The 27,704-nt window shown below is 43.1% G+C and overlaps 1 protein-coding gene across 1 annotated transcript in view; it reads left to right on the forward strand.

The window, feature by feature from the left end:
* Nucleotides 1-27,704, forward strand: part of LOC117086705 (glucagon-like peptide 2 receptor) — a 64,444-nt gene that overhangs the window by 23,396 nt on the left and 13,344 nt on the right. The window contains exons 5-9 of the mRNA XM_033216167.1: nt 10,215-10,321; nt 13,134-13,287; nt 15,950-16,109; nt 17,152-17,212; nt 18,034-18,103. Coding sequence (XP_033072058.1) covers nt 10,215-10,321; nt 13,134-13,287; nt 15,950-16,109; nt 17,152-17,212; nt 18,034-18,103 — 552 coding nt within the window. The remainder of the gene's footprint in view (nt 1-10,214; nt 10,322-13,133; nt 13,288-15,949; nt 16,110-17,151; nt 17,213-18,033; nt 18,104-27,704) is intronic.

Below are 27,704 nucleotides of genomic sequence, written 5' to 3' on the forward strand. Positions count from 1 at the left end.
TACTCTGGCAGATTGGAGAGGGGTGAGCCTGTCAACACACGGGTTAGTTATGGAGACTGGAGACTGGGGCCATGCTGGAGGCAGAAGGCAGGGAGAACAGGCAGGAACTGTGGCAGCAACTCAGGCCAGATAGGAAGAGAGCGCCCATGGGGTGGAAGAAGGGGGAGGGTGGACTCATAGGTTTGCCAAGGAGCAAGACGGTAGGACCTGGCTGGTGCTGGAGGCTGTGAGAGGGTAGAGTCAAGGACAACAAGATCGCAGGCTTCTGGCTTGGACCCTTGAGGAGACTTAAAAATGCCCCTCCCTGAGAAGAAGGATACAGGGAGAGGCCTTGCCCTTTGGGTTCTCAATATTTTGCTCCATAATTCTTTTTTTTTTTTTTCCTGAGACAGAGTCTTGCTCTGTCATCCAGGCTGGAGTGTAGTGGCATGATCTCAGCTCACTGCAACCTCTGCCTCCCAGGTTCAAGCAATTCTCCTGCCTCAGCCTCCTGAGTAGCTTGGACTACAGGTACATGCCACCACACCTGGCTAATTTTTGTATCTTTAGTAGATATGGGATTTCACCATGTTGTCCAGGCTGGTCTCAGACTCCTGACCTCAGGCCTGACCTGCCTTGGCCTCCCAAAGTATTGGGATTACAGGTGTGAGCCACTGTGCCTGCTCTTTGCTACCTAATTCTGTGCCCTAATTTGAACCTGCAAAACACCCCCACTCTCCGCCACCCCCCAAATTGTGTGTTTTTTTTTTTCCTGAGATAGAATCTGCCTCTGTTCCCCAGGATGGAGTGCAGTGACGCGATCATGGCCCACTATAGCCTCTACTTTCCAGGCTCAAGTGATCCTCCCACCTCAGCCTCCTGAGTAGCTGGGACTACAGGTGCACACCACCACATCTGTTATTTTTTGTAGAGACAGGGTTTCACCATATTGCCCAGGCTGAATTGTGGCTTTATTTCATGATTTAGTTGGAATTCTTTAGTTTTCTAAAGTCATTTAAATATTCTCCCATTAAACGTTAAAGATATTGTATACAATAGTTTAAAGTTTGGGGACGGGGAAGGCAAGGAGTTCAGTTTTAGAAACACTATCCATGTCACTCGTGCCACCTAGCCTCTCTGCGGGCATCTGTAAGATGGGGTTGAAAATATCCACTTTGCAGGCCTAATTGTGATGTTTCAGAGGGTAAAGAATGTGGAGTGATTCATCCACCTCCTGGCACACAGTAGGCCTTTGATAGTTGTGATTATTGCATTTCTTTTCTTTTCAGAGTATCTTCCCTGGACCCTACAAACACTTCTCTCCCTCCCTGGCCTCTCTGGTTCAGTCCTAGGGCTGTGATCATAGTTTGCTTGACACTGTGAGTTTTTTTGGTGTCTGTGATGGTAGCTTTTCTGCATTGGCTACTTGGTTGGATTGATGTGTGTGTGTTTGTGTGTGTGTTTGTGTGTGTGTGTGTGTGTGTGTGTGTGTGTGTGTGTAATATTTCATTTGACTTTCAAAACCCAAAAACCTAACTTTTTGTTAAGTTATTAAGGTCAACTCTATTTTATATAGTTTATTATTCTATTTATACATCTAGTAAGTAAAGCTACTTTCGTAGAGGTCCCCGATTAATTTTTGTTGACACAAACTAGTTATTTACATATCCTTTTACATTTTAAGCTGCGTTATTACATTTGATATGCTTTAGACATTTAAACTATGTTAAATAATTGTCATAACAAGAAAATCTTTCTTGTTTTTAAATAATTCTAGTTCACCGCATACATCAAATTTATATGATGAGTCTTAAATTTTCCTAAATATGTCAATACTGTTTTCATCACGGTTTCAACTTAAAGTTGAAAATCAGGCACTCTTCGATGTATTTCATATTGGAATCTTAATACTAACCTATTAGATCCTCTAATATGTCGTATTTTCTAAATAATACCAATTTCATATAGATTGTGCAAGTCATTTAAAAAACCGCTATATGAGGGATAGACTGAGGAGTAGATATGTGATGATACCACATAAAGTTTAATGTTTGTTAGAGGCTGGGTGCAGTGGCTCAGGCCTGTATTCCCAGCACTTTGGGAAGCCGAGGTGGGAGGATTGCTGGAGCCCAGGAGTTTGAGGCCAGCCTGGGCAACATGGCAAAATCCCATCTCTCTAAAAAAAAAAAAAATACAAAAATGAGCTGGGCATGGTGGTGTGCACCTGTAGTTCCAGCTACTTGGGAGGCTGAGGTGGGAGGATCACTTAAACCCCAGGAAGTTGAGACTGTAAGGAGCTATGATTGTGCCACTGCACTCCAGCCTGAGTGACAGAGCGAGACTCTGTCTCAAAAAACAAACAAACAAACAAAAATAGTTTAATGTTAGAATCTAACTGGTGGATATACAGATGTTCTTTATAAAGTTTCTTTAACTTTGGTGTATGTTTAAAATTTTCATAACAAATATTGAGGAAAAATAAGAAAAAAAATTCTATACGTGAATTTAACACAAAACATTCATAAATGTAGTGGTGTGATCAAACCTTGCCAAGATTGAGACACAAAACAAAAACTTTCACACTAAGGAGACAACCTGGCCCAAGAAAGGAGGGGTTTCCATCTCAGGAGACATGGTTGCCTATAGATCAAGATTTGTTTGTTCTGATTATCAATACCAGTGGTGCAGGTGTAATGTTAGCAACAGGCTCCCTGCTTCCACCCATGAAGAAAGAAAGGCTATGATTTGTTAACACTTGCCAATTTCAGTGGCATTAATGACCCCCCCATGGTCAATTTCAAGCTACCAGTGTGACCACAGAGTATGCACCATAGCGCAGCGTTAGACATGTTTCTCCTCATGCAGATACAACAGCAAAAATAACCCCAGTAGCACTGAACATGGACGTGTAGATATGTAATTAGGAAGTGATGAATTTTGAGTATTTATTGCTTTTATTCTGAATATAATTTATTCATTGCAAATTTACATCATTTAATTTTTTTTTTTTTTTTTTTTTTTTTTTTTTGAGATGGAGTTTCACTCTTGTTGCCCAGGCTGGAATGCAGTGGCACAATCTCGGCTCACTGCAACCTCCGCCTTCTGGTTTCAAGTGATTATCCTGCCTCCGCCTCCCGAGTAGCTGGGACTACAGGCACCCATCACCACACCCAGCTTATTTTTGTATTTTTAGTAGAGAAGGGGTTTCACCATGTTGGCCAGGCTGGTCTCGAACTCCTGACCTCGTGATCTGCCTGCCTCGGCCTCCCAAAGTGCTGGGATTACAGGTGTGAGCCACCACGCCCGGCCATCATTTAATTTTTAAGAATGCTCGTGTTTTACAACTGGTTCCCTGAAAATTTGCCAATCAGTTCTCGCAAGCCAGGATGACCATATCACTGGGTCTACCAGGGTGATTGTATTCACTCTTGCCAACAAGTTGAGCCCCAGGTTCACGTCTGTTAGAGGAGGCTGATCGTATTCAGATTCAACACGTTTCATAACCTAGCTATTTGCTGTAACGGGAGCCACCTGGCTGGGGCTCTGTTCCTTCAGAACCTCGTGGGTGTTGGCATGTCCTTGGCTCCCTTAAGTGTATCCTAATCTTCCATCAAGGCTCAGTGGCTCATAACTATAATCCCAGTGCTTTGGGAGGCTGAGATGGGAGGGTTACTTGAGGCCAGGAGTTTGAGACCAGCCTGTACAACACAGCAAGATTCCATGTCTAATCTTCCATCACACATGAAAAATCTTCAACTGGATCCTCCATGTCTTCAGGGAATTCTTTCTGACCCTCTTACTTTCCTACTGGATTTGAGTTAACAGAATTCTGTGATCCTTATACGGTTTTACTGTGTGAGAGGTCACACCTCTGAAAGGGATCAGAAGGACACCTGTAGTTGGATTGGATCCGGTTTATCTCAAGAATTTGTCTGACTTTTTTCACACCAAAGTTATGCTAGTGGCAGGCCTTGAATTAGGCAAATTGTGTATATATTTTTTTCTCCTGGGCTGCAAACTGTTTGAGAACAATGACAAAGTCACAGTCATATTTGAATATCACCCCCAAACCTCTGACCTACTACTGGGGTGCACAGTGGCCTTTGCATACAGTAGGCACTTAATAAATACTACATGAATGGCTTCACAAATTCTGAGTCAGTTGGTCTGTGGTGGGGCCTAGCCATCAATACTAGTTCCAAAGTTCCCCAGATGATTCTAATATGCAGCCAAGCTTGAGAACCACGAGTGTGCGGACACAGTGGCACCATCCCCAAGTCAGCAAATGGGGAGCACTAAGCAAGATTTGAAAACTGTACTTTTTTCAAAGACAGGAAGGAAAGATTCTCTCTTTGGAAAAGTGAGGACAAGGGCATTGCCTCCTCCCCTCTGCAAATGGCCACATTTCCAAGAATTCAAATACTTAACAAACAAAACAACTTCTGGCCATGTTTACCTGTGTTTCTAATAGAGGGTTGAAATTTTGCCCAAAAAAGGCCAGTGTTAGTAAATCTTTGCCCTTCAGAGTTTTGGCAAACAAAATATGTTATGTTCTTTCAACTAACGAGATGCTGGGGGTCCTTATGCATATTAAATGGCACTATTAAAGGAGATTTGTGTGTGTGTGTATGTGCATGCATAAGCATTAACAAGTGTGTTTAGATGACTTAGTATGAAATTATGTTTAATGGAATGAAATGATTATGCCTTATGTTCTTTAAAAAGTACTTTTTATTTTTAAATACATAATTTAATACATACATATGAATTGATATATCTGTATATAATTTTAATATATGGTATATCATTTTAATAATACATTTTAATTTTCAGTATAATTTATAATAGAGCCATTGATTATATGATTTTTACATTTTATTTTGAAATATTGAAACAGAAAAATTAAAAGAATAATATAGTAGACACTCATATACCCACTATTTAGATTCAAAATGTAATAACATTTTGCCACATTTGCTTTCTCTCTGTTTCCCCCTTTCTGAAATATTTAAAACTAATTTGTAGACATCATGAGATTTCACCCCCAAATTCACTGGGTACCTCCTAAGATTAAGGACATCATTCTACACAACTGCATTACCATTATTTCAACCAAGTAAAATTAACAGTGATTTTTATCACATGGCCTATTTCATCCATATTTAATATTTTTTCCAGTTGCTTTCCCAAACTTTTATAGCTTTTCTGCACTGTAAATATTTATCTCTCTTTTTTACAGCTGCATAGTATTTCACTTAGCATATCCACTAGTTTGTTCAGCCACTGTCCTATGGCCATCTGGGTTATTTCCAATATATATATATTTTTTTGGGGGGGGGACAGAGTCTTGATCTGTTGCCCAGGCCAGAGTGCAGTGGCATGATCTCGGCTCACTGCAAGCTCCACCTCCCGGGTTCATGCCATTCTCCTGCCTCAGCCTCCCAAGTAGCTGGAACTACAGGCACCCGCCACCACACCCGGCTAATTTTTTGTATTTTTAGTAGAGATGGGGTTTCACCGTGTTAGCCAGGATGGCCTCGATCTCCTGAGCTTGTGATCTGCTCACCTCAGACTCCCAAAGTGCTGGGATTACAGGCGTGAGCCACCGCACTCAGCTAATTTCCAATCTTTTATTCCTAAAAGCGCCACAGTGAATAACCTCAGATGTGTGTGTAGGCTAATATTTGCGGCAGTGTATCTTTTGGAAGATTTCTAGAAGTGGGATCACTGGATTAAAGGCAGATGCATATATAATTTTGTTAGATATTGCCATCGGGGTTATACATTTGCCCTCCCTTCAGCTATGTATGAGAGTACCTCTTTCCTCGTTGGGTGCGTATCACATATTGGTTAGAAAGTTTCTCATAAAGGTGTCTAAGTGACGTAACGTTCACCTGTTGGTACTAAGAGTGAGCTGGAGACCTGATGTTTTGGAGCCTCTAGGAAAGTAGCCAGGTTTTGTTAGAGACCTTAATGTAGAGGACAGTTGAAGAAAATCCTCTAAAGAAATACAATTAAACCAACTGTAGCAGGTGCTTTTGGCGCCCTGCCCACATCCCCTCACCCTAATCAATTCAGTACACAGCTGCTTAACTTCTCACCACGAGTGCATGCATTTCTTTGCTGGTTCTCTGGTTCCTGAAGCCCACTTGTTTGTTGAAATTCAGGCCATAAGTGCCGTGGAATTAATATACCTTGGAAGCCACCTTCAATCAATGGCTGGCAAGATTTGGTATGTTTCCATACCAACTCCCTTGGTCTTGGGGTTAGTTGACTCTGAGGATTCCAGAGCTTCCCCAGTGGGATTAAGCTCCAGCTTCCCACCATAGTAGCTGGCTTGATAACCCACCCTTTATTTGTTCTAACTGATGATTTTTTTCACTTTTTTTTTTTTTTTTTTTCTGGAGGCAAAGTCTCTCTCTCTTGCCCAGGCTGGAGTGCAATGGCTCAGTCTTGGCTCACTGCAACCTCCACCTCCAGGGTTCAAGCGATTCTCCTGCCTCAGCCTCCCAAGTAGCTGGGATTACAGGTGCCTGCCACCATGCCCAGCTAATTTTTGTATTTTTAGTAGAGATGAGGTTTTGCCATGTTGGCCAGGGTGGTCTTGAACTCCTGACCTCAGGTGATCCGCCTGCCCGGGCTTCCCAAAGTGCTGGGATTACAGGCGCGTGAGGCGCCGTGCCCAGCCAATTTTTTTCACTTCCTGTGCAAACTGTCTGCATTCCAATTCTTGTCTCAGGATCTGCTTCTTGGAAACCCAAACTAATTGGGACATAGACGGGAAAAAAAAAAAAAAAAAAAAGACATTTCCCCTAATTTGTTCCTAGAAAGCATAAAACACACACGTTTTAAAAATAAATAAATAGGTTATTTAATTAAATGCGTTAGCCTCATATATCCAATAAAATAAATCATGCTAAATGACACAGTAATGTCTTGATGTGCCACAGGAATAGTCCATTTAAAGAAACGACACCACTTTGTGTGCAGAAGCACAAAACACTTCTTTACTTTCAAAGTGTTTCATAGTCTGTTTGGAAAGACAAGATACATGTAAGCAAAGCATTAATGAATAATACAATTGACACCCCTATTTGTGAAACAAACCATAAGTACTTTGACAATAAGAGTTGACAATAAGCAGAGAGGCATTTGAGGAGGATTTCTTATAGGGGGTAGGTTTGTGCTGGTCTTAGAAGGAAAGATTTAGTTTCAAGGAGAGGCAAACAAGCGCAACTGGAGGTTGACAAGATTAGAGGGATCTTGATGAAGTCCATAGAGAATAATTCTAGAGAGAAACGTGGTTGGGATTGATCTGAAAGAGCTCAAAGGTTACATTGAGAGTTCTGCCTCCAGACCACCACTGCAAAAAATGTTAACAGAGAAAGAAAAAAACATACCACGTAGACATTTTAATCTACATAAGGAATGAAGAGCACTAGAAATAGTACATATGAAGATAAATGTTTTATCTCATTTAAAAAATATTATTTAAAGATAAATAAATTTAGTTTTTAAAACTACAAAATATATTAGAAATCAGTAACAGTAAGATGTCTGGAAAAATCCCCAAATGTTTTTTTAAAATAACAACATCCTTCGAAATAACCCATAAGTCAAGTAAAAAAGTATAAGATAAATTAGTAAATATTTTAACTAAATAAAAATGAAAATATATCAACAATTTTGTGATGCAGCCAAAGCAGTCATGGAGAGAAATGTATAACATTATTATTATTATTTACTTTAAGTTCTGGGATACATGTGCAGAACAGGCAGGTTTGTTATGTAGGTATACATGTGCCATGGTGATTTGCTGCACCTATCAACCCGTCATCTAGGTTTTAAGTCCTGCATGCTTAGGTATTTGTTAGCCTCATATCTCCAATAAAATAATGCCTCATGTCTCCAATAAAGTAATGATTAATTACATTACTCCTATTGTTCTCCCTCCCCTTGCCCCCCACCCCCTGACAGGCCTCTGTGTGTGATGTTCTCTTCCCTGTGTTCAAGTGTTCTCATTGTTTAACTCCCACTTAGGGGTGAGAGCGTGTGGTGTTTGGTTTTCTGTTCCTGTGTTAGTTTGCTGAGAATGATGGCTTCCAGCTTCATCCATGTCCCTACAAAGGACATGACCTCGTTCTTTTTTATGGCTGCATAGTATTCCATGGTGTATATGTGCCACCTTTTCTTTATCCAGTCTATAGCATTCTTATATTAGAAAATAGGAAAAATATCAAGTTAGTGGCCCAACTTCCACCTTAAGAAACTAGGAAAAAAACCTCAGCAAATTAAACTGAAAGTAAGCAAAAGAAAAGAATTAGAAAGGACGAATAGAATTTAATTAAATGCAAGGCAGAAAAATAATAGGAAAATAAATAAATAAAACCCAAACTTAGTTATTTAATCTTGGTGTTGATGGTTTTGAGTCTTTTCCATTCTGGTTTGATTTTTGTGCATTTTTGGCTGGAGTATCTCACAGATTTCTTCACTGGTGCTTTTTCTTCAGTTTCCTCATCATCAAAATCATCATCATCTTCTTCAGCATCATCATCTTCATCACCATCATCTTCTTCATCAGCCACAAGTTTTAATTTTTTCTGTGGAATCTTGCTACCACCTCCAGGGGCAAATTGCTTTCCAGATTATACTTAAGAGTTTCACATTCTCCTTCTCTTCATCTTCTGACTCTACATCTTCCTCCCCAGCTAAGTGCTGTCCACTAATCGGCCCCGAACCACGCTTCAACTGTAAGGCCATGTGTGGTGTGATTTGAAAGCCCCCAACAGAAACCACTGGCTGTGCAGACATTTTCAGAGTTGCCAGTGTTACTCTAATTGGACTGCCTTCGTATTTCATTGTCTCTGCAGCAGCAATGTGCAATTGTCCTTTGCACCAGCCCCTAAACTGACCGTTCTTAAAGATAAGTGGTGTTCCTTTTCATCAATTTCTACCTTAAAGGGATCATCTTTGTCACTCTTTAGTTCACAACCGAAAAGATAGTTCTGGGGCTTCAGGGGGCTCATGTTCAGTCCATTGAGTCCTTCATGGGATGGTGGCATGTACTTAGGTGGGGGAGGAGACGGACAGAGGTAAATGATCACTTCTCCAGGGAACAGCTGCGCAGGATGGAATCACACCAGCCAAACTTGATTATTTAAGAAGATCAATAAATTTGGTGAACCTCTAGAAAAATGAACCTTAAAAAGGGAAAAAATTAAAGATGAGAGAGAGAGAAAATGAGAGAGAGATCATGAATTACATTAAGAGACATGGGACATCACTACTGATACTTTATAGACATTAAAAGGATAAGAGATTTTTATGAATGCCTTTCTGTCAATAATTTCTACATGTTGGATACAATGGATAAATTTTTAAAAGAAACAAGCACAATTTCACTAAAGATGGACTAGATAACCAGAATAGTCCTATATCTATTATTAAAATTGCCTTGTAGTTAAAACTCTCTCACAGAGAAAACTTCAGACCTATGTAATTCCAATATGTAAAGAAAAAATAATGCCAATGCTACATGAACTCTCCAGAAAATTGACAAGGAGGAACTACTTCCCAACTCATCGTAACGATGTGGCCATCGTTAAACAGATGCCAAGACCAGACAAACACATTACAAGAAAATAAAACTACAGACCAAAATCTCTCATGAACATAGAACAAAAATCACATTTAATAACACAGAATTTCCAGTAAATTATCCTCTGTTCACAATCAGGCTACCGGGGACTCAGAGAAAATATTGCAATGTTTCATTGAGTCTTCTTCCAAGAGGTCATCTATGAAGACTTACTTCAGACAGAAAACATTCAGACAGAAATCTGGCCCTGTCCTTCAGAAGGAAGGACCCATAGACTCTAGGGACAGTGCTCCCAAGGGCAAAGAGCCCATCTTCATTCCCAAGGCACCCTCTTGTTCTGAACACAAGTCCTTTATGATATAGTGGCTCTTGGTGTATCAGTGCTGAGTTGTGGGCCCAGTTACAGGGGTGAGACCCACCGTGGGCTCTTCACTTGTTAAGGCTCGTTGGCCTCTGAGATGTACCAGAGAGCAGTCTAAACTACCCTATTTGGGTGTCAACAAGGATTGGGAAGGAAAAGTTTAAAAAAATGTTGGGAGTCCATGCCTAGGCCCTTGGTGGCCCTGGGTGTGGAGCTGGGGGTTGTGGCCACAGTCCCATGGCTTGGTGGTCATGCCTGCTCTTCCTCTGTGTTCAGGTGGATCATTATGCCTTGCTGTCAACCTTGCAGCTGATGTACACCGTGGGATACTCTGTCTCTCTTATCTCCCTTTTCCTGGCTCTCACCCTCCTCTTGTTTCTTCGGTGAGTAGAACTTCTGCAGACATGTGTTCGGGCAGGTATAGTAGCCCTCCTTCATCTATAAGGGATGTTCTAAGAGTTCCAGTAGTTGCCTGAAACCAGAGGTAGAACCAAACATAGTGTTCAAACCAGGGATAGAACCAACCCTATGTTTGGTTCTATCCCCATGTTTTTTCCTATACATACATACCTGTGATAAAGTTTAATTTATAAATTAGACACAGTGAGAGATGAACAACAATAACCATATTAAAATAGAACAATTATAACGCTATACTATAATAAGAGTTATGTGAATGTGGCCTCTCTCTCTCAAAGTATCTTATTGCACTGTGTTCACCCTTCTTTTGTGATGGTCAGTGTTAGATTTCATCACTTTACTCAGAATGGCACATAATTTAAAACTAATGAACTATTTATTTAATTATTTATGTCTAGAAGTTTTTTGTTTAATATTTTTGAGCTGCAGTGCACCATGATTGACCGCAGGTAACTAAAACAGTGGAAAGTAAAAGTGTGGATAATGGGGGAATTATGGTATTGTGTAATTTGCTGGCTACCTCTAGAAGGCGCTGGAAGACTGGGCTGGATGTGTCATGAATCATCAAAGCTGGAAATGACCTGAGAGAGGATGAGGCCCATCCATCCCATTCTGCAGATGAAGGGGAAGAAAGGGATGGCAATGTCCCAACCAGAGGCATTGAGTCGCCTCTGGCCATAAAGCCAGTTGGCTACACAGCTAGAACTTGAACCCAAGACTCCTGACAGCTTTACTTCCTTTGGATTAGACACCTGCTGTGTGCCCGGCCCTGGTGTAAATCCCTAATCACACCCATTACCACCACAGCCCATTCCCACTACAACTCAATCAGAGGCATTCTTTTTACAGAAGAGATTAAGAAGCTTCCCCAAGGCAAACAAGTGGGTGGAAGAGCTGGGATTTTAATTCAGGGCCCTCGGACTCCAATTAGCTATCAAATGTTAAGTGCTTACTCCTAAACGCATTACATGCATTAGGTCGTTTAAATGTCATCCCTAATTCAAATTAGGATTCATTCTATTCCTAGGAGGTTAGCATTATTATTATCCCCCTTTATACGTGAGTTAATTGAAATATGGAGAGATGAAGTAACTTGCCCAAGATCGCCAGCTGGTGGGTAATGAAGCCAGGATCACAAGCAGGCAGTCCAGGATCTGAGCACTTTCCCTCCCTAAACTTTCAGCATTCCAAAGCCTGAGTGCCTTTTACTAAATCATGTTTTTAGAAATCACCCAAGTGAGACATTTATGGACCCACTAGAAAGCTCTGCAAAGCTGTCTCTTGTCTCAGGAACGTAAGCGGATATAACGTGGCAGAATGAGCATTTGACATAAGTGTAGGAGATCTGGATACCAGCTCCAGAGCATCTCTCCACTGGGCTCTGTTAGCCCTAGGTTGGGCCTCATGTGACTCCTCAATCCTGAGATGTTCTGGAGCTCCTAGGGTAGAGTCATGACTATCGATCCCATTGGGAGAACCATCCTTGAGCTACGGGAGAACTCTGCAGCTTGTACCCACTGATTATCTGTGACCTCCTTCCTCCATGCCCTGTTCCAAAGTCCCAGGACCAAGCCAGGAGAAAATAACTGCCCAGCCCTGTAGAAAGTCACTTCAGCCAAGCCGGGGACAACCAAGTATCAGTTCTGCCTAAGGGTTGGGGAAAAGTGAGGTCCAGTCGCTGCCCTCAAATAGCCTGCAATCTAGTTAGAAGAATGCATAAATCCTAAGACAGAAGAATCTGCCTCAAGTTCTTTTTGGAAATTAAAAATGTAACAATAGCTCTAAAGCAAAATAGGACAGGGTATGTGCTGCCCAGGGAGCACAGTGGGGGGAAGAGTTCTTTCCTCTGGCCACAGCAAGGATAAATGTCACACCACACACAAAGAGCCTGCAGGAGACTCCAGGTGTGTAAGGAAGAGGTGACAAGGGCTAACAATTTTCTGGACACTTACTTATGTGCACAGATTGACGGATTTAATCATCCCACAACCCCTGGAGGTAAGTGCTCTTGTTCTCAGAAGCAGAAGAGCCTGGGAGACCTATACTTTGGCCTGAGAGTTTCTGTGTCTGAATCTCAGCTCTACGATTTGCTGCTCTGGGACTTTGGACAGATGACTTCATCCTTCTGCTTTAATTCTTTCATTTATAAAATCAGGGTAATAATGGTGCTATACCTCCAGTGGTGGTAAGGAGTAAGAATACTCAAAAGTAGCTGCATATATAAATAATTTGGAACACGGTTGGCATGTTGAAGATGCTTTGTAGATGATAGCTTTTTTTTTTTTTTTTTTTGAGGCAGAGTCTCGCTCTGTCACCAGGCTGGAGTGCAGTGACGTGATCTTGGCTCACTGCAACCTCCGACTCCTTGGTTCAAGCGATTCTCCTGCCTCAGCCTCCTGAGTAGCTGGGATTACAGGCACGTGCCACCACACCCAGCTAATTTTTATATTTTTAGTAGAGACGGGGTTTCACCATGTTGGCCAGGGTAGTCTCAACCTCCTGACCTCATGATCTGCGCATCTTGACCTCCCAAAGTGCTGGGATTACAGGCATAAGTCACTGCATCTGGCCAGTGATGACTATTATTACTCCCATTTTACAAATGAGGAAAATGAGGCACAGAGATTTAAGGTCACATAATGCAGCAGTCCAGCTCTGCAGCCTATACTATGACCCTCTGTCTTTAGTGAGAGATACACAGACATAAAAGGCATAGGCCTGTTGGTCAGAGCCATTCTTTCCTGAGGGAAGGCACTCGGTTTTCTCCTTGCACAGAAAACTCCACTGCACACGCAACTACATCCACATGAACTTGTTTGCTTCTTTCATCCTGAGAACCCTGGCTGTGCTGGTGAAGGACGTCGTCTTCTACAACTCTTACTCCAAGAGGCCTGACAATGAGAATGGGTGGATGTCCTATCTGTCAGAGGTAATGCCCTTCCCCACTGTTTAAAGTGGGCTCCCCACCTGATGGGTCACTACTAAGAATCAGAAGGCAGGCAGGTGGGACTAGGGAGGGGCAGGTGGGACTAGGGAGGGGCAGGCAGGTGGGACTAGGGAGGGGCAGGGGGAGATAAGAGGGTTTCCTAGATTTTCTGGCTAGAGAAGCAGTACATGACTTATCAAAACCACCACCTGCCCAGGTGAAGGAAACCACAAGCAGAAGGGTTCACCATGGCTGCTGTATGTCTTTGGGTGGGAATTTCTTCATGTGCAAACAAAAGAATTGGACTAGATCAATGCATTTTACAATTATAGCTGGCCGTCTGTATCTGTGAGTTCTGCATTCATGAATTTAACCAACTAGGGATAGAAGGTATTTGGGAACAAAAAGGAAGATTGTGTCTGAACTGAATATGTACGGACTTTTTTTCCTTGTCATTATTCCCTAAACAGTACAGTATAACAGCTATTCACATAGCGTTTACATTGTATTAAGTATTACAAGCAATCTAGCTATGATTTAAAGTATATGAAAGGATGTGCATAGGTTATAGGCAAATACTCCACCATTTTATAGAAGGGACTTGAGCATCTGTGGATTTTGGTGTCCACAGGGGATCCTAGAAACAATCCCCCAAGGATATTGAGGGACAATTGTACTACTTTCTTAAAGCAGCAGTGCTTTTCCACATCGAAATCTGCATCTATTGAGATGGTTTTTCCTTTATCCTGCTAATGATGCAGTAACCTATTAAACTAACCTTGCATTCCTGGAATAAATCCAACTAGGTTTTGACATATTATTTTCTTTCTCCTAAGTTGCTGTCTTTAGTTTGCTAATACTGTGTTTTGTTGAGTATTTCCTTGTTGACATTCATGAGAAAGATTGGCCTATAATGCCTTTGTCAGGCTGGTGATCAAGTTTGTGCTATCTTCTTAAAACAAATTAGAATTTGTTTCCTCTTTCACTATTCTCTGGAAGAATTTATTAAAGATAAGTATTATTTCTTCCTTAAATGTTTGATAGATTGTGCTGATGAAGCATTTTGGACCCAGAGGTTTCTTTATTGGAAAGTTATTTATTTATTTAGAGATGGAGTCTCGCTCCGTTGCCCAGGCTGGAGTGCAGTGGTGTGATCTCAGCTCACTGCAAGCTCCGCCTCCCAGGTTCACACCATTCTCCCGCCTCAGCCTCCCGAGTAGCTGGGACTACATGTGCCCGCCACCACGCCCAGCTAATTTTTTGTATTTTTAGTAGACACAGGATTTCCCTGTGTTAGTCAGGATGGTCTCGATTTCCTGACCTCGTGATCTGCCTGCCTCGAGCTCCCAAAGTGCTGGGATTACAGGCGTGAGCCACCGTGCCCGGCCCTGGAAAGTTTTAAACTATGGATTAATTATGAATCTTATATCCAGATTCTATTTCTTCTGTCAGCTGTAGTAAATGAGTTTTCCTAGGAATTTGTCTATTTCATCTAACTGTTCAAATTTATTGGCTTAATATTGTTCATGATATTCTCTTCAGATCTTTTTCAAGTCCATTGGATCTGTAAGAGTGTTCTCATTTTCATTCCTGATATTGATAATTTTATCTTTGCTCTTTTTCCTACCCTTTGATCATCTTGGCAACAAGTTTCTCAATTGGACCTTTCAAAGAATAAACTTTCGGCGTTGTTGATTATCTTTATTTCATGTTTTCTGTTTCATTAACTTCTGCTTTTGTTATTTCCTCCCATGTACTTTCTTGGGCTTAATTTGCTATTCTTTTTCTAACTTTTTTTTTTTACGTGATCCTTAAAATAATTGATAATCAGATTTTTGTTTTTTAAAACATGCACTTAAGGCTATAAGTTTTATTATATAAGGTTTGGTATTAACCATATACTGTAAGTTCATGCAATATTTTCTTTACCTTTGGTTAAGAAATACTTTCTACTTTCTGTTTTATTTTTTTCTTTGATCCATGAATTGCTTAGAAGTCTATTTTCTAATTTCCAATTGTGAAAATTTTTTAATTATTGATTTTAGTTTAATTGAACTGAGGTTAGAGAACATACTCTTCAGTGTTTCCATTAGGGCAATTGCTGATGGTGAATTTTCTACATTTTTGTCTGAAAATGTCTAGAATGTTAAAGAGGAGGCTGGCCTTGAAAACCTACATGAAGCCCTCCTTCCTTCACATTTTGATATTATTGCCAACCTCCCTGAGATGGTCAGCAAGGGTCTGGGGGAGGCCAGAGCAAAGAAGGAGGGGGCTGGGCACGGTGGCTCACACCTGTAATCCCAGCACTTTGGGAGGCTGAGGCAGGTGGATCACAAGGTCAGGAGATCAAGACCATCCTGGCCAACATGGTGAAACACCATCTCTACTAAAAAAAATACAAAAATTAGCTGGGTGTGGTGGCACACGCCTATAATCCCAGCTACTCAAGAGGCTGATGCAGGAGAATCACTTGAACCAGGGAGTTGGAAGTTGCAGTGTGAGCCGAGATCATGCCACCACACTCCAGCCTGGTGACAGAGTGAGACTCCATCTCAAAAAAAAAAAAAAAAAAGGAGGGGTTGTCCCTGGGAGGTCCTTCTCCCCCTGACTTGGAGTCAGATGCAGGGGAGCCTGGACTCACCCTCAGGTGTTTTGTCTTCTGCAGATGTCCACCTCCTGCCGCTCAGTCCAGGTTCTCTTGCACTACTCTGTGGGTGCCAATTACTTATGGCTGCTGGTTGAAGGCCTCTACCTCCATGCGCTGCTGGAGCCCACAGTGCTTCCTGAGAGGCGGCTGTGGCCCAGATATCTGCTGTTAGGTTGGGGTAAGTGACCTGACCTCCAGCCTCCTCTCTTGAGGATCCATCAAAACATGGGAGCCCAATAGAGACTTTAGTTGGACTTAGAAACCTAACTGGAGGTTGCTTCCGGGACATATAAATCCTCAAGGACAGGAAGCTTTGAAGAGGGGTGTGTGTGTGTGTGCACAAATGTGCATATATGCACAGGTGCTATAGGTTCAACAGCCCAATGGACACATTCAAAAATTGAGAAAGTCTGGTGGAATCTGATGATATTCCTCCTACCCTGTCCCCAACTGTATTAGTCCGCTTGGAACGTCAAAACAAAATACCAGTGTAGTTTAAACAACAGACATTGATTTCTTATGGTTCTGGAGGCTGGGAAGTTCAGCATGCTTGGGTTCTGGTGAGGGCTCTCTTTCTGTCTTGCAGTCAGCTGCCTTCTTCCTGTATTCTCATATGGTAAGGAGACAGAGAAAGCAAGCTCTCTGGTCTCTTTTTATAAGGGCACTAATCCTGTCATGAGGACCCCACCCTCATGACCTCAGCTAAACCTAAGTACTCACCACCAAAGGCCCTGTCTCCAAGTTCCATTGCATCGGGGGTAGCACTTTAACATATGACTTTTGGGAGGACACCTATATTTAGTCCATAATACCAGGTCTTCAAGAAGAGGTTTTCTGATTAAAAGTAATATGACCAAGAGTATCCAGATTTGGACCCCCTACCTCCACAAACCCTTTGGAGAATTTGGTGGTGCAGGATTCAGAGGAAATAACCTGGGCCAGTAATTCAGGAGATTTGGGTTAATACCCTTGGATTTATTCTCAGCTGCTTTGTGACAAGTATCAGGTTGCTTTCCCGTTCTGGGCCCTGGTTTCTTGGGTGGTAAAACAATGGATCGGCCCTGTGCCACTCTAGGTCTCCCCAGCTCTCACAGTCCACAACGCCATGATATTAGGTTTGATGTTTTAACCCCCTGTGGTTAGCCCCATCAGCTGTGGTATGAGGCAGGCAGGTTTGGCCAACCAACTCCTAACTACATTTCCCCATGTTTTCTCCGCAGCCTTCCCTGTGCTGTTTGTTGTACCCTGGGGTTTTGCCCGTGCACACCTGGAGAACACGGGGTAGGTAATTTACCAGGTTTTACTCTTTCATGAGCCAGTAATTCCCAGGCATGCCTAAATACAAAGAATTACATCATTTTACCAAAGAAAATATCCATCCCTTCTCATTTTGGCCATCTAGAATATTCTTAGGAATGGGAGATAAGATAATGAAAGATCTTATAGCGATTAGTTTATTAATTTAGTTACACATGCAAATTAGCTCAAAGATGCTGTGTAGGTTAGCGGCAGCCCTGGGTATGTAAGGGTAAAAATACAAGAATGGTTATTGCAGCATTGTTCATAGTGAGAAAAAAAAAAAAATAGAAAAACCAAACAAACAAAAAACCACTGAATGCTGGTCAACATGGGAATCATTGAACAAACTATAATATACCTATATTGCAGAATATTATGAGACTACTTAAAGAAAAACAAGTTAGTTATTATGAACTTTTAGGCACTGATTCTCCACAGTGTATTTTAAGCCTATTGCTGAAACGTATATGGTGTGATCCTGTTTTTTTCCTCCAAATAGCACACACACGCAAAAACTATGTATTTAGGAATTTATGTTTGTATGAACATGGAGGAAAATTTTGGAAAGATTTACACACTAGGCTGTTACCACTGAAGAGCAATTTAATGTTAAGGAAAGTAAACGGTACCAGTGCTAACAGGAAGGGATTTTAGTTCTCTCTTCTGCGGCTCCCACCCCTCGGGGGAATGATTGGTGGGAAGTAGGGCTTGAGTGCAAGCATCCTTCTTCCAGACAGCATGAGACTTTGACTTTCAACCTCCTCTTGTTTTTAAGTCTTCTTCTGCCTGCTCTTTGACCTCAGGTGCTGGACGACAAACGGGAATAAGAAAATCTGGTGGATCATCCGAGGACCCATGCTGCTCTGTGTAACAGTAAGGACCATTCCATCCACCTCTTTGTCTCTGAGCCTAGCAGCCCACTCCCGTCCCCCAGATTCTCTGATTCCTTGAGAGAGAGAAGCTGAACTATGAGCATTTTCTGCTGAATGAGAAGTTAGAAGTTTCTTGCTCTGGTTCAGGACCTCAATTTGGAGTTACGTGGTAAGCCTCCTTCCCTCTGGGTCTTCAAACTATGTAAAGAGACCTGCAGTCAGCTCTGTGGTCCTGTATTGAAGGGCTGAGATGTGTGCAAGGCCCTGTGGATACCGATGCCTTTAGTCATGGAGGAGCCCAGAATAGCAGGGGTATCGGCTTATATCCATCCACAGGAGGGAGGAAGAGACAAAGGGAATGTCTTTTAGAGGAGGAAAACACACAATTAATATTAACCCAAAATTGTGATGCAGATTAGAATCAAGACATAGATGCTACTCTGAGACCTTAGGGAGGAGGGACCTTTAATCATAGTGGTCCAGAATATTCTGGATGGAAAAGGATGGCCAACCCAGAGTCAAAAATTCCTTTAGATAGTAGAGTATGAGGATGAGATGTGTCAAATCTCATTCTAGCAGGAAGGGGCAGGAAGTTGGCAAACAGTGGGAAGGGTTCGCAAGATCCCAGACGGAGGCAGAAAGTATCCCTGCCTAGACACAGCACAGTCATCTCCGGGTGCCCACCAGGCGTCGAACACTGCCTGTTGTTCTCTGTCCACCCTGTTCCCCAAGGCGTTGCTGGATGATCTGTTTTTGCCATTTTATGTAAATAATCTGGCATTGGTGGTACCATGAAAGAAAAGGCTAGTTTTTCTAGGGGAATGTCAAAACTTGTCAATAATAGAAGGCAACTCTCTGTCTAGACCTGGGTGTGACCTGGAGGGAAAAATGTTCCTAGAAGTGGTGGGAAAACAGAGTGTGAACAGGCCTGTGTCACCTCTAGTCTATGAGGTGGCATGAATGCTGCAGTATCTTCCCTCCCGTCACTGGACCTGCAGCTGATAGTGTCCCAGATGAGGTCTGGGCACACACACCCCACACATGGTGTGCTTAGCCCTGCCACATCCCCCCGCCCTCCACAATCCTCTCTCCAGCCACGCTGCCCAGCTGGGGTCCTGTCTGGACACCTCCACCACTGTCTCAGAAACATTTATTAAGCACCTCTGCATGCCAGCTCCATGTGTAAGTGCTTTGTGTATGAGTGTATGAACTCATGTAATCTTCTCAACCAGCCTATGAGGATATGCCATTCTTAGGTTTATTTTACTGGTGAGCACACTGAGATGAGAAATTACTTGCCTAAAGTCATAGAGCCAGTCAATGGAAAATTGGATCTCAGCCCAAAGGGGTGACAGCTGGTACTTTTAACCAAACACTGTGAAGCTCAAAAACTATTTACTGCCTCCAGCCCCCCACGCCTGCCACACTGAATGCTGCAGGCTCTTTTGCATCTTAGTACCTTGGTTCAGACTCTCCTGTGGTTCCAACTCCTTCCCTCGCCATCTTCTCCACCTGGTGATCTGTTCCTCATCTTTCAAGCCTTGGGTCAGGCATCCGTCTCTCTGTGCTGTTCTACCTGGATGCTCACCTCACAAAGTAGGAATGGCCACGCCCTCCTTTGTTCCTTCCCAGATCCTGTGCAGGCTTCTGCTCCAGCCCTCGCCAACACCATTTCAAGTGTCTCTTTAAAACCTGTTTTCTGCCACTGTGAACCCCATGTTCTGATCATCCTGGCAGCCAGCCCAAGCATAAGGTGGGTTCTTGAGAAACATTCAGTGGACACTCACGGCCTGCACTCTGGACCCTGGAAGGTTCTTGCTAGCCAGGCAGAACAAAGCAGGATGGAAGCCAGAAGCCATCCCTAGGAGAGCATTCAGGCATGGTCCAGCTGGGTCCCTAGTGTTTACTTGCAGTCTTCTAGAATCTGTACCAATGATTCTCAAACTGGGTTCCTCTTGAAATCCCCTGGGTGTCTTTACAAATTCTTTCTGCCTGAGTCCCACCCCCAGACATTTATGTTTCATTGATCTCAGGAGTGGCCTGAGTTGAAAAGCATGTTGCTACACCCTTGCTTTTCAAAGGATGGTCCTCAGACCAGATAGCACCAGCATCACCTTAGTGCTTGTTATAAATTCAGGTTCTTCAGCCACATCTCTCAGGCCTGCTGGATGCGAATCTGCATTGTAACAAGCTCGCCAGGCTTTGGATGCACATGAAAGTTTGTGAACCTCTTTGTCTACACCTGGAGTTCTCAAAACTGGCTGTGTGTTCGAAACATCATGGTGGCTTGTACCCCAGACCTATGACATCAGAAATTCTGGGAGTGGGACCCAGGCACTGTACCAGGCACTGTAGTTCTTTCTTTCTTCCTTTCCTTTCCTTTCCTTTTCCTTCTTTTCTTTCTTTCTTTCTTTCTTCCTTTCTTTCTCCTTCCTTCCTTCCTTCCTTCTCTTTCTCTTTCTCTTTCTTTCTTTCTTTCTCTTTCTCTTTCTCTTTCTCTCTCTTTCTTCTTTCTCTTTCTTTCTCTCTCTCTCTCTCTCTTTCTTTCTTTCCCTCTCACTCTCCCTCTCATTCTCCCTCTCTCTTTCTTTCCTTCCTTCCTTCCTTCTTTCCTTCTTTCTTTCCTTCTTTCTTTCTCTTTCTTTCTTTCTCTCTCTCTCTCTTTCTCTCTTTCTCTCTTTGTTTCTTTCTTTTCTTTCGAGAGAGGCTTGCTTTGTCACCCAGGCTGTACAGCAGTGAGATCCTGGCTCACTGCAACCTCTGCTTCCCGGGTTGAGGCAATTCTTGTGCCTCAGCCTCCCTAGTAGCTGGGACTACAGGCGTCCACCATCACACCTGGCTAATTTTTGTATTTTTAGTAGAGATGGGGTTTCACCATGTTGGTCAGGCTGGTCTTGAACTCCTGACCTCAAGCAATCCACCTGTCTCGGCCTCCCAAAGTGCTGGGATTACAGGCATGAGTTACCGCACCTGGCCCACTGTAGTTTTAAAATCCCAAAATGATCCTTGTGGACAGCCAGGGCTGAAACTACTGCTTTGGACCTTGCTTTGGCCTTCTATGGCTGGCTGACTCACGTGCTAATTTCCCTTGGTGCTTCCTAGCTGGGACAAGAGAACATGCTCTATCTTCTCACTTTGGATAAAATGACCTTTACATGCTGTTGCTTCTATGACTCCAGTCATGGTCAGCTCTACTGAAATGGCCACTCTCACCGTAGCTCACGGTGGACTCCTTATCTTCCCATTCAGACCTCTCCTGCTCACTCTACCCAGAAAAAGGCTCCACAACCCACCTACCCAGGCACCCAAGCTGGAAAGCTTGGTGTTCTCCTAATTTCTGTCCTCCTCGTCCCTGCAACATCTATTCAGACTTCAAGTCTTGTCAATTCTTCTTCTAAAGATCTCTCCAAGCCATTTCCTTCTCCTTAATCCCTTGGTCTCTGCTCTTCTTCAGCCTGTTGTGATTTTGTTTGTTTGTTTTTGTGCAGACCTCTGCAAAAACCTCCTTTTTGGTATCTCTTCTTCATTCTTGCCCCTGACAATCCATCCTCTTGTTGCAGCCCGAGTGATCTTTTTGGAGTAAAATTTGATTATGTCTCTGTTCTACTCGACTGTTTAATGGGTCACTATTTCCCTCCGATCTGGTTCTAAACTCCTTAGAGTAGAGGCATTCCCTCTCTACTCACCTAACCAGAAGTGCCCTCTGCTCTACTTGTGTGGATACATTTAAAGTTCTCCAAATCCACCATGGTGTTTCCCCCCTCCCATGCACACATAGGCCTCAAGTGCCTATTGGATGGCCCCAGGTCTGCCTGATAAACTCTTTCTCCTCAGAAATTGAGTCCTTTATTAATCTCTCTATCCCCCATCCCCCAACACCCTGCAATTGAAAGAGATCAACAGGCACACCTAGAAGGGAATCTTTCACAATCACCTGCAGCTTTTAGAGAGGACATTGCTTAACTATTGTTGTCTGTGTCTACAGGGACTTGGACAAGAGGAAATGGGCTTGAAGAGAAATAGGAACATTCCCCTTGGTCACAAGGAAGATATTTAACCATGAGCTTGTAAAACACTGACATAGACCCCAGAGAAAGGTATTAGATCTTCATCTCTATCAGTTTCCAAGAAGATAATCTGTCCTGAACAATAAGGAGCTAAACCTGCTGCCCTCCCAACCTGCACAGCTCTAGGATTCTAGGATTCTGTGCATTGGTTCTAGGGCTCCCTGGAGAGTGGAATTTATGTGTTCCACCAGACATGGAAGGGAAAAGAAAGGCCATGCAGAAAGAAGCGAAAGAGCCAGGCTAGGAGTCAGGAGTCTGGGCTCTGTGACTGACTTGTGATGTGTCCTTTAGCCAAGTGAGTTGGTCTCTCTGGGCCTCTGTTTCTTCATCTATAAAATCAGTCTTGAACTAGACCAGTGATTTTCAACCAGAGGAGATTCTCACCCCTGGGGACATTTGGCTATGTCTGGAGACATTTTTAATTGTCCTAACTTGGGGATGGGGGTAGGAGGAGAGTGTTGCTACTGGCATCTAGTAGGTGGAGGTCAGGGATGCTGCTCAACACCCTACAACACAAAGAACCACCCCCAGAACAAATAATTATCCTGCCCCAAATATTAAGAGTGCTGACATTGAAAAACCATGGACTAGACAGTAGCTGCACATTAAAACAACCTGGGGAGGATTAAAAAAATACCCAGCCTGGACTTACCCAAACTGATAGAATCAAATCTCCTGCCATGTAGAGCTTCCTTAGCACTGGAATCTCATTCAGCCACTCTCTTGTATCTTCCTTTAGCGTTCATTGAGCACTTTCACTGGGCTTGGCTTGGTGCTAGGTTATTTCAGAGTTTCTATCCTCTAGGAACTCAGAATTTAATAGTTATAATTCTGAGACTCATCAGACTACAACTGAACCAATATCTACCTTCATTTTTGGTCATATGACCACATGTTACAATTTTCCACTGATCTGAGTAGACATAACGCCAACTCTAAAAGAGAATTCCTTAAATCACAATGTGGAAGGAACCTGGATTCCTGAATGACTGTATGGAGCAGAGCTCCCTCCACTGCACTAGACTGTGACATAACAAATAAAATAAATAAAATAAATAAAATAAAATAAAATAAAATAAATAAAATAAAATAAATCTTTATTGTGTTAAGAAAAAAATAATAATTCTTTGGCCCCCATATATATCCTATTTAAACTGAAGTAAGAAAGAGTAACAATAATCAAGACTGAGCTAGTAGCACTTGGCATTTCTAGGTACTTAACAATTTTCTTTCAACTTGGTCAAATTTGAGCCTGGGCCGTATTTTGGGGAACATGGATCAGAGGCTTCTGAGGAAAAGCCAACTGTGCATGGTGAACAAAGCACTGGGACTAAGGAGAGTTTCCCATCCCAGGGTCCGGCTCTGTGGTGAACATCCCTAGTTATCATAGTTGGATCTCTCCCATCATCCCCTAGACTGGATCTGCATTTGCTGACCAGCATCTGGGTTGACACAAGTGTACAACATGCTGGAAATCCAGATGTGTCAACAAACTTCATTTACTGCTTTGTTGGTACAAGGTTGCCTGTGTTTCAGAAATGACCATAATGTGGCAACCTGAAGAATCCAGATGCCCTTTGGGTCTCTTGCCAGACAGAAATTGTAGAATTCCCACCTCTTTCTTTGTATCAGACTTCACTACTTCACCTGTCATCTAAAGTGTACATTTAGAGTTGAATCATCTTGAAACCTGGCATATTCTTACAGCCTAGCCTCCCTGGCCCTCAGTAGAATATTGGTAAAGCCTTGATCAGTCCTGCTCCAGGGCAGCCTTACACAATAATTACATTACGCAAGGTCATTCTATCCATACCCTGCTCCCTGCAGTTAACAGACCCAGGGAAATGGCTGTTTTGAGCTCACAAATTGAATGAACCATCTGTTGACTTTATGAAGTCATAAAGTCAAAAGCCTGCATTTGCTATTGTTGAATCTTCCGTGGTAGCCTCAGAACTTGGCAAAGTTGATACACTGGTAAAATTCATCTTCACTGGCCTTGTCCCTCTTTAGGTCCTCTGCCCCACCAGGAACCCAGGGGCTTTCTGTGACTTCAGGCTTCCCAAGACATTTCCTCACTCCTGTTCTCTCCTCTTCTAAAGACTCCAAGTGGGAATCTTGCTGTACTCTGGGTTTTCCCACCCCATCAAAACTTACAGTTGGTACACCCCATCTTCTGCTTTAAGTGGTGATAATAGGCCAGATACTAGGTAATTAGGTTGCAAAAATGAATGGATGAATGAATGAAGAAAGGGCTTCCTTCCTCCTCTCCCAGTGACTCCTTAGCTTCAGTGGGATGTGGGCCTTTCAGCAGGGCTCTTGGGGAAAGAGTGTTTTGACTCACAAGAGTAGCTCTACAGGCTAAGCATTTTAGTCCACAGAGCAGGCCAGAGGAGGAGGGGTTTGGGGGTAGATGGAAGAGTTTAGGGGTAGATGAGGCCTACCCCTGAGTTCCCGCCATACTGGCAATCACCTCTGCCAACCTGTAGGCCCAGACCTGTGCACAGAAGCTGGGGTACCAAGAAAGTGTCACCAAGAATGCATCTTGGTGATGTCTGGGAATGCATCTGTATTTTCCAGAATCTAGAAGAGATCCTTACATATTTGGGTCCTTAATACCCACCCCCATCTGGTCACAGAATCCTGGAGGAGTTGGCTAGGTTCTTGGAAAATGTCCTCACTCAGCCCCTTTCCTGCTTGTGTGCAAATGAAGAACAGCACCATCCAATAGTACCTGCTGACTCTTGTCTTCTTGGAAGCCTAGATGAACAGAGGCTCCATGGTACCCCCAGCTAGGGTTTCATCCTGTAGCAGTGAGGAAGTGCCTCCTTCGTATGGCCCCTGGGTTGATGCCCATTTTCTCATGTCTGGTCTCTGGAAAACACAGAGAACAGTGAATCAACATGCTTCTCATTATAACCCTTCATTGCCTAATAGACAGTCTTGATTGAAATTAATTTGCTGGGCCGGGTGTGGTGGCTCATGCTGGTAATCCCAGTACTTTGGGAGGCCGAGGTGGGCAGATCAGGAGGTCAGGAGATCGAGACCATCCTAGCTAACACCCTTCTCTACTAAAAATACAAAAAATTAGCCGGGCATGGTGGCTGGCGCCTGTAGTTCCAGCTGATCGGGAGGCTGAGGCAAGAGGATGGCGTGAACCTTTTTTTTTAACTCAGTCTCAAAAAAAAAGAAAAGGAAATTAATTTGCTGAAATATATGCCTTTCTGCTGTTAAACTTGCTTTGTAAGAAAAATGCCTATGTTCAACAAATCACTAAGCCAAGGACACTCTTTATGATGAGAGGCAGGTATCCCATTAAAAGAAATACATGACTTGGTTACATTTAGCTTGTATTTAAATTCTCTGTTCCTAACTATTTTTGTCTGGGAACCTCTATCATTCCTGCTGGCTTCAGGATTAGCTTCTTGCCTGAAACTCTAGCCTTTTAGCATTGAGCATTGATTCTCCTGAGGACAATAAAAACAAATAATAACTGACACATACTGAATTCTATAGCTTGCATTTCAGTATGTAGCTAAAGGATTTTATTTCTAGGAAGGGAAATTAGTACTATGCTGACTCAATGTCTGTAGAGATTTTGTTGCATTAATTGTTGCCTGATCACCCTTTCTGTCAGTTCTTTCTATATTGCATAAAGCCATTTTTAGGTCTTTTTAATTTTTTTTTTTTTTTTTGAGATGGAGTCTCGCTCTGTTGCCCAGGCTGGAGTGCAGTGGGGCGATCTCGGCTCACCACAACCTTCACCTCCCTGGTTCAGGTGACTCTCCTACCTCAGCCTCCTGAGTAGCTGGGACTACAGATGTGTACCACCATGCCCGACTAATTTTTGTATTTTTAGTACAGATGGGGTTTCACTATATTGACCAGGCTGATCTCAAACTCTTGACCTCATGATCCGCCCACCTCAGCCTCCCAAAGTGCTGGGATTACAGGTGTAAGCCACTGCACCCGGCGTGGTCTTTTTAATCTTAAAAATGGTTGCAACCAAAAACCTCTTCCAGCCCTGCAAATAAAACCAAGGAGACATTATCTCATTGTGTATCCCTTGTCAACTACTGTTTGAGCACCCTGCTTCCCTTCACAGCCAAGCCTCTTTAATGTTGTCTATGCTGCCTCTCCTCTTCACATTTCATCCACAAAACCAAGCACTGGAATCCGTCTTGTGATCCCACCTCTACACGGCAGCTTCTCTTAGGGAACTCCTTGTTGCTAAATGCAGTCTTATTTTGCTTAAGTTCTATGTAGCATTTAAACCTTCCTAAAATCATCCTTTCGGGGTCTTCCAGGATGCCCCTTCTGTGTCATTTATTCTAACCTCCCTAGATATTCTTTCTTCATCACCTTTGCTATCTCCACTTTCTCCATTTTTCCCTTCACTATGGGGCAATTCTCTTAACCCTCTTTCTCTCCCAGCTACACAGTCCCTGGATAATCTTGTCTACTCCAGTGGCTTCATGCTCTGGCTGGGACCTCTCTGCTGAGATTCAGATATAAATATCTAACGTCCTAGGAACATCTCTGGTGTTCAAAACTACTGGAGTCCTCATCCACTCTCTACTTCCCACCCAATGCTCTTCCTTCCCCCCACGTGATTCCTTTATTGGTGAATGGCAGTACCACACATTTGAGATCTACCACCAAATGTCAGGGTCATGCTCTCACATCCAATCAATAACAAAGATCATTTGACTCATACTTCTTCATCATTTCAAATTGATCGCTTCCTCTCCATCACTAAACATCCAATCAATAACAAAGATCATTTGACTCATACTTCTTCATCATTTCAAATTGATCCCTTCCTCTCCATCACTGAAGCACCAGGACTGCTGCTGAGTTCGCCTCTCCATCACCATCCCCCAGGAACTCTGAAACTACTTCCCAACTGGTCTCCCTTCCTCCAGCCTTACCCTCACCCAATCCATTCTCCACACTGCCACTGAAATTATCTTTCTGAAATGCAGAAGTACAAATCTGATCACTTGCCTGCTTAAAATCTGTTACCGGGTCTTCATTGCTTTCAGAAGAAAACCCAAACTCCTCACCTAGCACGACAGTGAAAGACCCTGCAGAAACTGACCCTCCCTCCTTCTCCAGTCTCACTTCTCACAAACCCTGTTCTCATTCTCCAAGCTCTACCCAAACCCAGCCACTTGCTTTTCACCACTTCCAAGGGGCTCTTGATCTCTCCTGAGGCTGCAGGCAAAGACATCAGCCAGGGCTGCAGCCATCTGAAGGCTTGGTTGGGGCTGGAGGATCAGCTCCAAGGTGGTGCACACATGCAGCTGGTGGTGGGTGGTGCTGGTTTTTGGCCTGAGAACTCAGTTACCCCATGTGGATCTGCCAATAGGCTGCTTGAGTGTCCTCACAAAATGGTGGCTGACTTGCCCTGGAGTGAGAAACCTGAGAGAGGAGAGAGAGAGGGGGAATTTGCAGGCATATTTTTAAATTTCTTTAAAGGCTGACAGTGAAGGGCTGGATTTTCCCAGCCCATGACAGTGATGGAAAGTATTCTAG

Source organism: Trachypithecus francoisi, unplaced genomic scaffold (genome assembly GCF_009764315.1).
Source record: "Trachypithecus francoisi isolate TF-2019V2 unplaced genomic scaffold, Tfra_2.0 Contig00592, whole genome shotgun sequence".
NCBI lineage: Eukaryota > Metazoa > Chordata > Mammalia > Primates > Cercopithecidae > Trachypithecus > Trachypithecus francoisi.